The 10,328-nt window shown below is 38.7% G+C and overlaps 1 protein-coding gene across 1 annotated transcript in view; it reads left to right on the plus strand.

The window, feature by feature from the left end:
* Positions 1–5,982: 5,982 nt before the first annotated feature.
* Positions 5,983–10,328, plus strand: part of LOC107104381 (major histocompatibility complex class I-related gene protein-like) — a 7,468-nt gene continuing 3,122 nt past the window's right edge. Inside the window, exons 1-2 of the mRNA XM_015404373.1 lie at positions 5,983–6,000; positions 9,095–9,364. Coding sequence (XP_015259859.1) covers positions 9,121–9,364 — 244 coding nt within the window. The 5' untranslated portion in view covers positions 5,983–6,000; positions 9,095–9,120. The remainder of the gene's footprint in view (positions 6,001–9,094; positions 9,365–10,328) is intronic.

A 10,328-nucleotide genomic window follows, 5' to 3' on the forward strand; every position in this document is an offset into this window, starting at 1 on the left:
TGAGGCAGGGAAGGAAGAGGGCAGGTGAGAGGAATTACTAATTAGGGGAGAGCAAACAGGCCAGATCATGACAGTGAGATTATGTGATGTAAGTGCATAAACTGTCCAATAAATTCTAGATCTAGATGTCTTTAGAAATGTTGTTATAAAGCACAGAAAGTCAGACTGCAGATTGTATTTACCAATACTGTAGGATGGCACTCAACTTGCTTCCAGAGGGAAAAGGATTTTTGCTTATATTCTCATTATTACTATACTGCTATAATCTTTAGTACTTCTTACTATTCTTGTGCAAAAAAACCCTGGTTAACAAACTTGGAACAGAAGGCTAAGATAATAGGAGACAATATTTTAATGTTCAAATTTTTTAGGGCAAAGATCACCAAATTGCCCCTAGATGATGCCTCCACCCCGTGACAAAATGGCTGAGCCTCGGTACGCTTTGGAGCCTGAGAAGAACACCTGAGAGCTGAGAGTGGTTTGACTATATTATTTCTTGTTTTTTCTTTTATAATCTAATTCCCATGTAAGAGGAACCTGTTTAAGGGTCGCATTGTAAATTCAAATGATTATTTTACTCATGCTTTTCTTTCCTTGTGTCATTAACATATAATTTGGGATTGATGCATTTCGAGGAAAAGGACTCAGGAACTCTGTGATGAGAAGGACCTTACAGAGGAATAGAAAAGGTGATGAAGTTTGATTGTATTTATCTCACACTTAGCTGTGTTAACAAGTATTAAAATTACAAGATTCCTGAAATAATTGTGGAGCGATTTGAAGCTGTAACACCGATTGCACAGTAGGATTGGACTGCCATTTTCTTTGAGTAAAGTTTTCTCCTGTTTTTGTTATCTTAGGAAGGTAAGATGATTGTAATTTATTTCATGTGTCTTTAAACAGGTAAGATGAATCAACAAAAGATAGATTATTTTATTTGTTGTTTTGGCCTGAGGTCCAATCTGAAGTCCTACAATCGTGTTACATGATTTATTTCACTATTATCAGAAATAGAGATTTAAGGACACTGGGATAAGGACTGCCCTCACTCTGGATCAGCATAAGCCATGCACACATGAACAATATGCGGGACCAGGACAACCAAGGAGCAGACTGACTGAACTCAAATAATAAGGGAAGTACATCAAAGAGTAATGAAAGGAAAGGAGGACCAGAGAACTCTAGCTACACGTCGAAAGAATGCAACTCCAAGGAGCGACCAGCAGATGGACGACCGAGAGGACCAGATGAGACGGAAGCATCACAGGGGGGAATGGGATCCTTCTCCAACTGAATTAGATAAGTCAAACACTACGTACTACAATAGGATTGGAATAATATGAATATTATTTTCTATGATTACCGTATTTTCACGACTATAAGGCGCATATAAACGTCTTTTTTTCCCCTCAAAATGTGCGGCGCGCCCTTTGGTGCGGTGCGCCCTATGTGTGTTGTTACTGCTGACTTTTGAGACCACCATGCACCATGCAGAACTCCTCATCTCCTCATTGAGGAGATGATGAAAGAGTGGCTGAATGTAAGGAGACCAGGTGGTTTTTTTCCACTCATCACCATCGCTGTTAATCTGTGACTCCATGCGTGCCCATCTCACAGCTGATGTGAAAAACATGGTGAAACAAATGAATGCTGTGCTTGCAGTTATTCAACCGCTTGACATCGGTGTGAACCGGACGCAGCAGAAGCAGCGAGTTTACATGCAAGTCAATGGTTGATGCGAGTATGGGTGCAGCAAAAGGTCCCGCAGCGCTTTTTGAGCAGCAGGCACAGCGTGCCGGGAGCGTTTAAGCATCTGATACGCTTGACGCGCCGCCAACGCGCTGCTGCTGCTTGAGATGGAAAAATTGAAGTTTTGCTGCTGGACAGCAAATATAGCTGCAAGGCAAAGAAAGGATAGGATAGCTCCGCCCAACGCGCGTCAGACACACTTTTGCACCGCGCAGCAAAGCTGCTTCAGCCGCACGTCAGAACTAACTGGTACAATTTAAACTGCAGGCAGTAGGATAATAAAAGCGAACATATTCTGCCGGCAAAGCTGCTTCAGCCGCACGTCAGAACTAACTGGTACAATTTAAACTGCAGGCAGCAGGATAATAAAAGCGAACATATTCTGCCGGCAAAGCTGCTTCAGCCGCACGTCAGAACTAACTGGTACAATTTAAACTGCAGGCAGCAGGATAATAAAAGCGAACATATTCTGCCGGCAAAGCTGCTTCAGCCGCACGTCAGAACTAACTGGTACAATTTAAACTGCAGGCAGCAGGATAATAAAAGCGAACATATTCTGCCGGCAAAGCTGCTTCAGCCGCACGTCAGAACTAACTGGTACAATTTAAACTGCAGGCAGCAGGATAATAAAAGCGAACATATTCTGCCGGCAAAGCTGCTTCAGCCGCACGTCAGAACTAACTGGTACAATTTAAACTGCAGGCAGGAGGATAATAAAAGCGAACATATTCTGCCGGCAAAGCTGCTTCAGCCGCACGTCAGAACTAACTGGTACAATTTAAACTGCAGGCAGCAGGATAATAAAAGCGAACATATTCTGCCGGCAGAATAATTCCACGAAAAGTGGAAGGCAGCGCTGGCACTGTTGTTCGAGCTTTTGCAAAAGCCGGCATCATTTCCGAGGAGCCGCCCAGCACGGAAAGTGACTCTGACAGCGAAGAAGGGGAAATTGGCATGTCTGATTTAGCGCAGCTATTTAATTCAGAAACAGATAATGATGAATTTGATGGGTTTGATTAATACTTTGTAATAAATACATGAATAAAGCACAATCACACTCAGTTTTGCTCCCGCTCTATTTTTCTACCTGAAAACTTAATTCACCAGCAGCCTCTGGGCCGGGTCGCCTCCGAGTTCACCGCGGCGGCTGGCAGGTGTTTTTCATCTAAATAATCAAAAGGATTATAAAAGGATAATAGGATAATAAAAGCGAACATATTCTGTCGGCAGGTTTCAGGATTTTAAGCTAATTTATGGGTCAATAAACTGTTTCAGAGGAGTGATCACAGCCCTGTGTCATCAGCGATGTGTCTCTCATGGCCGGCTCCCAGGTTTGATTAATACTTTGTAATAAATACACCTTGCAGCTATATTTGCTCTGATCAGTGGGAATAAAGTAGTTTTAATATGCATTGCAGTCAGTTCATCCAGATTATCATCCTGCCTTCTAATATTAGTTCTGTCGGTGCCGCTCAGACCCCCACATACCAGCGGGGCACGACAATAGGAATGTCTCACGACCAGCTCCCAGGTTTGATTAATACTTTGTAATAAATACATGAATAAAGCACAGTCATACTTAGTTTTGCTCCCGCTCTATTTTTAAATATGCAGTAGAGGTATTTAAACGTAGTAGAGGACATGTACCTGTATATAAACAAACGCGCCCTATAATCCGGTGCGCCTTATGTGTGTGTTAAATACAGTAATGGCACACATAATTGAGACTGAGCCTTTCAGTACGGTGCACCTTATGGTCGTAAAAATACGGTAGTTGATATTTACTGATAAGAACACTAATTGTGGTTTTTCTGTCTTACTCATTTTGAGGGGATGGATTGTAAAGACATGTGACCCCAGGCATTAGACTGCAAACCTTCGACTTCCGCCAGCAAAATACTAAAGGCGGGAACCAGTGATCCTGTCTTCATGCCTTTAAAAGCCAAGGACAGATGCCTGAAGTGAAAGAACTATATTTTTGATTTTTTCAACAGGAAAGAAGACAACACAAGTATCGATTATTCTTGTATTCTGTAAATATAAACCTGATGATTGTAACATGCCATTGCTTTGCATAATAACCTGTATTACTGTTTTATTATTTCACNAAGAAGAAGAAGAAGAAGAAGACAACGAGGGAGCCAAGGGGAAAGGAACATACACACACAAGAGGGCAAAAGAGGACAACAGAAAAACTTGAGAACTAATATAAATCTAGAAATACAACAAAACTGGAATTAGGCTAATAAATCTAGAAAACAAGGAGCAAAGAAAAGAACAGCAGAACCACGACCATGACAAAAATAAATTCCTTTTTCAGTTTTTACTATATGGCTATATTTTAATGTGGCATGGCAACAACTGGGCTCCGGTTCTCCGTATTATGTAATGAAATTCGTTGGGGACGACAGCTGTTTCTCATATTTTCATCATTAGTTTCAGGTTGTAAAATGAATGATATTGTACATGGATTAAAAAAGATAAAAAGAACAAAAAAATATTGGTCTAATTAATACACAGTTATTCTTGGATTTTTTTATGTGCTGCATAGATTTTATTGTGTGCCAAGAACATATGAGCGGTGTGCAATAGCGTGAGCGCACAGCTTTGAGAAAACATTGGTGCTCATACTGTTATTCAACAGATGCAGTTTATAACCAGGTCAGGCAATGTCTGGTGGCCTTAGGCAATTGCATGGTTTGCTTGCTTTGTTGCAACGGGCCTGGCTATGCACATGATTGGACAAAACACCCCTCATTGGGAAACGCTCTTAGTGGCTGATTAGAAACCAAAGCTCTACAGAATGAACCCCATTGGCAGAGGAAACTGTCACGATATAGTTACAAAGTTTGAAGCCTAGGCTGAAAATTCTTGGACCCCTGCATATATAGACAATCAATGAGTAATCTCTTCTAATAAAATGTCCAACTGTTTTATTTGCTTTTCTACCTGCTTTTAACATGTTTTATCTCCATTGCTTTATTACTTTTATTTTGTGTGGGGTTTTTTTTCTTTGTGTTTTATTGTTTAATTCAAGTAAAGCACTTTGGAGTGTATTTGTACGGAATTATGCTATTCAAATAAACTTGCCTTGCATTGCCTTTTTACATAGAAGTTTAGTCAGTCACACACTGGCCATTTCTCAATATCCATATTTGGGCATTCTCATGTGATCATGAAACGACATCAGCCTCCGCACCAACAGAGTTCCAATTCACAAGAACACAAGATCAAGAACGGACAAAGCCCTTGGATATTGTTCTCGCCCCTCCCTCTTTACCGAGCATGCATCAGAGCTGAATTTTCTCTTCTCCAGACTGGCAGCTAACTAGTTAAAAGTTCACTCTTCTGTTGGTGTTTTTCTACAAAAGTATGTTTTATTATTATTTGAGGTGGGGAGATTATGCTATTATGCTTAACTATACGGCCCATTTACTGATTTAGTGAATAAGTAAAAAAAAACTGTTTTACTGTATTTGGCAAAACGACTGTGTTTAGCATTATTCCCCCACGAGATGAAAAAAGTAAGAATTTATTATAATCTAGAGACCATTATTTCTTGAAGATGGCATGCAAGTCCAGATGAGCCGAGTGTGCGGTAATGTCATAAGTACTCCACTACTTCCTGAACTTAAGGCAGCTCCTTTGTGTCCTGTCTTTCATTACTGGATTAAATTATGAATCCAAGTGAGTCTGGCCATGTTTACTGAGGTCAGGCATACCTGGATTTATCAGTTCATGCATTAGACTGTGGAATATTAAGGAGCAAGGAAATTTCATGACTGGATTTGTTGCACAGGTGTGATCCAATCACAGTTCCATGTTGGAATACACTAAAATCATAAGAGTGAACCATTCTTTCACAAATAACAACAGTCTGCAGGCCTTGTTGTTTCATTTTACACACATGTGGCCTTGAAAGTGATTGGAACCCCTGATTCCAATCATTTAAATGGGTAAGCAAATGTTTGGGTGTGTACAGTGTACCTGATCTCACTTCAATCATCGGCATAGCAGTCTTATTGAGATACACATTCTTCCTTCATCACTCATCCTGACAAGTTCTACCAGTCAAACAACAGTTACCTAACAATTTCTTGTTTAACTACGCCTACTTAAAAACAACCAAGCTAGGAAATGTCTTAGCAATGAATAAGGAAGTACAACACTATCATTTTAGCTCAGTTGTAGCTCTGAACAAAATGTTCCGGTTTGTTGTATTTATTATCTTCTATGAAGCCACATTTTCAGGTAAGATCATGATTTACACTAAAATCTTACCTCCTGCTGACCTCCAGGGACCTCGATGCCAAAAGTCCTCACTCCCTTAACCTTCTAACGGGGTATCGAGGCTGGAAGACTGCTTCCTCCAGGTGGTTCCTGACACTTCTGACAATCGCTGTCCTCAGAAAAAATCAGCCAAAGAGAATCCTGCATTGACAACGCCAAATTGTCGTGGGAAAAAAGTATTAAATTATTCTTCCTAGTAAATAAACGGAGATCGATGGATTTCACTCAGTCGGCACATTTATTAAATCTTTGCAAAGAGAGAACAGATCATCATGAAGCCTTCATGGCATAGCATACTGCTCTGTTCTGATCTGGGCAAGGTCCGTTCCCCCCTACTTACAACAATGGAAAGCAGTCAGAGTCATAACAAATTACACACACTTTGCTTAACAGTAACATGTTATGAATAAACCTTGAGAAAGAATCAGGATTGTTATGGGAAGAAGCTATGTCTGGTCTACAAATAACATTCTGCAGGGAATGGTGTGGCCTTGAGAGAGAAACAGACTGAGTGAAAACTTTTATAGTGAGTAAATATGAATATTAATATATAATAGAAGAAAGATAAAAATTTTCCGACAACACTACTTGCTTTTGTAGTGTTTCTATTAAGATAAATACTAAAATTGTATAATCACTTCAAGATTAATATTCATAAATAGCAAATTTTATGAAATGTCCCTAGAATATTTTTTACGCTATTCAGTTCATGCATTAGACTGTGGAATATTAAGGAGCAAGGAAATTTCATGACTGGATTTGTTGCACAGGTGTGATCCAATCACAGTTCCATGTTGGAATACACTAAAATCATAAGAGTGAACCATTCTTTCACAAATAACAACAGTCTGCAGGCCTTGTTGTTTCATTTTACACACATGTGGCCTTGAAAGTGATTGGAACCCCTGATTCCAATCATTTAAATGGGTAAGCAAATGTTTGGGTGTGTACAGTGTACCTGATCTCACTTCAATCATCGGCATAGCAGTCTTATTGAGATACACATTCTTCCTTCATCACTCATCCTGACAAGTTCTACCAGTCAAACAACAGTTACCTAACAATTTCTTGTTTAACTACGCCTACTTAAAAACAACCAAGCTAGGAAATGTCTTAGCAATGAATAAGGAAGTACAACACTATCATTTTAGCTCAGTTGTAGCTCTGAACAAAATGTTCCGGTTTGTTGTATTTATTATCTTCTATGAAGCCACATTTTCAGGTAAGATCATGATTTACACTAAAATCTTCTATTTTCCATTGCTAACCTGTTTATAAAAAAAGCTGAATTTGTGTTTTTTGAAGTCCAGTCTTTGGTTTTAAGAATATACTCAGGCAAAAACAGCTTGCTGTGGTATTTTCATTTATTATTATTATTATCATTATCATTATTATTTTACTTTTCTTGACTTGACTGTAGATTATTTGATTACTCTGTTCTTCACTCACAAAATCATCAGAGTAGCAGGTTATAAAAAGAGTATGACTCATTCTGTTGTTAGCTAGTTTTTCTCTACCAGGTAATGTCAGTATTAAAACTAAGATTTTATGAGAGCTGTCACATGAAGAACTGTTGATTTTAGAGGGCAATCCTATATTTTAGCTATGTTATTGGGTTTAAAACATATTTAATCTTAATTTATTTTGGTAACAATAAATTAAAATGTAAGCTTTTTCATTGAAAGCATTCATGCACAACACTGCCAATCAGCACCAGCTGGTTGGACCAATTGACAGGCACCAAAAATCCTCTAGTCTTCCTTCTGGTCCCTGGCTGCCTGCTTGTTTGGCTAGCAACAATTAGATGGGTTTCATGAACAGAAACTATGTCATAAGATGGTATTTTAAGTTGCTATTATTGCATTTTTGAAAGGATTGTGAAGATAATTACCCTTCATGATATTATCATTGAAAATTCTGTTTTAGAAAGAGCCGTAGAGCATGAAGCTGAAGTTGGCTTCTGATTCTTGCTTCCAATTCTTTAGTCAACTGCTATAGAAATGTTCCCATTTTTTCAGGCCTTGGGTGAAGGGGTAGTCATCAGTACAGAAAAGGGGTAGGCTCTTGTCACACTTGTATTTATAAACTCAGGGAGCAGGATTACATGCTCATCTGCATATATTGTGTTTGACTGCTTAACAGTCCAAGGGTCCACAGGCAGATATTGTGATTGTGAGCAAGGTCGGAGACCTTCCAAAACAGACTAGGTAAGAATTTATTAAAGACAAATTTTTGTCAAATTACAGTTTTCATTTCATTATGAGACCCTAATCAAATTCTGTTGAGAAATGCAGCTCAGAATGCAATACATAGACACAAAGATTAGAAACACTTATAGAAAAAGAAAAGTAAGCAATATTAAACACCTTAATTATTAAAGTGCTATATAAACTGGTTGTCTAAATTGTCATTAGCGGTGTCATCATCTTTTGTCTGTATATGAAGAGGGGGGGCATGTATTTTGTTACCTTATGGGGACAATTTCCCTGAAATATGCTACATTCTGGGGTCTTATAGGTAGTTTTGGGAACCAACGACTGGTTCTCGTGAGAAGAAGTTGTGTTCTTGGAGTGGGGGTTAGGTTTAGGACTACAGTAAAGAATGAAATTAGTTTAGGTTAGGTTTAGGGTTAAGTATGTGTTGGTAATGGATAGGGCATAGGTCAATTTAGGCAATAGAAATGAATGCAATATGAATAGAAGAGACAATGGAGAGTCCCCAAAAGGATAGTGTGACACAACTTGTGTGTGTTTGTGTTTATTTTCTTGTGAAGCTGAGATGTGATGTGAGTATCTGACAAAGAGAAGACAACTAAACTTACAGCTTTAGTAAAGAAATGGTTTTTAAGTTTATTTGTTTTGGATTGTATCATTTTCCTGAAGACAGTGGGATAAACAGCACATTTCCAACCTTGCCTATGTCTGTGCTTTTTCTAGATGACTATGCTTTTGAAGGCAGTAAAGATAGAAACATTTATCTATTTCCAAAAACCTAAAGCTTACAGACTAACTGCTATTGCTTCATTTGTGGTTTTTGTTTCTTTTTTTTCTTTCAGAGAAACACTCCCTGACAATTCATTTTATGCTTTCCTCTGGATATCCCAATATCCCAGAATATATCGTATATGCAGCTGTTGATGATGTTTTGATGGCTTATTATGATAACAAAATGAAAATGCCAGAACCAAGACAAGACTGGGCAAGAGACTTAATGGAGAATGATTCACAAAATTGGAACCCATATGCACAGGAACTAGTAGCATACTTGCCTCCCTTCAAAGAACGAGGTGCCATTTTGAGGCACAATAATCAAAACCTGACTAAAGGTATGTTAAATTATATTTTTTAGACAGAAAGACTGAAATGAAATAGAATAGTGTTTGTCATTGTAAAATGTTTACTAATAAATGTTTTCTTATGAATGTATGCTGTCTAAATTCAACAGCAGGGATAGTACTACTGCAGTTTGGAAACCTTTTTGACCCTATATTAATGCATGAGTCAGTCAGGTGGTTCACTTGCATCCCCTCAGTTCATGATTAGTTAAGGTTTCATAAATCATTTATTAAGTGTTTTTTCCCCCTTTTTTTTTTACTAATCTTTCTCATCTTCATCTGTTTTATTTATTTTTTTATTCAGGCCTACACATACTGACACTCATAATGTCACACTCAACATAACATCACACCAGAATGAATATCACCCTCACATTGAACTGCAACACACACAATATGTTCCAATGTCCAATAAGTGACACCCCAGACAGGGGGGACAACCAGGTCAGTTGTTCAGGGCATAAGGGCACATTTTGGCCCTTATGCCCGGAACAACTGACCCTGAAACCCTTCCGGCTTTCCCCAGAGGAGCTGGCCAGGATAACTGGAAGATGTGCAAATTAAAATACAACATTTTAAACAATTTCTTAGAACTTTTTTCCTATTGTCATAGTGAGATATTTTGTGCAGAAATCTGGGAAAAGAGTTTAATTGAATGCCATTTGGAATAAGGCATAACATACACTATATTGCCAAAAGTATTTGCTCACCTGCCTTGACTCACATATGAGCTTAAGTGACATCCCGTTCCTAATCCATAGGGTTCAATATGACGTCGGTCCACCCTTTGCAGCTAGAACAGCTTCAACTCTTCTGGGAAGGCTGTCCACAAGGTTTAGGAGTGTGTTTATGGGAATTTTTGACCATTCTTCCAGAAGCGCATTTTTGAGGTCGCCCTCTGATGTTGGACGAGAAGGCCTGTCTCTCGGTATCCGCTCTAATTCATCTGATAGGT

This window comes from Cyprinodon variegatus, unplaced genomic scaffold (genome assembly GCF_000732505.1).
Source record: "Cyprinodon variegatus isolate N-32 unplaced genomic scaffold, C_variegatus-1.0 Scaffold1715, whole genome shotgun sequence".
NCBI classification, from domain to species: domain Eukaryota; kingdom Metazoa; phylum Chordata; class Actinopteri; order Cyprinodontiformes; family Cyprinodontidae; genus Cyprinodon; species Cyprinodon variegatus.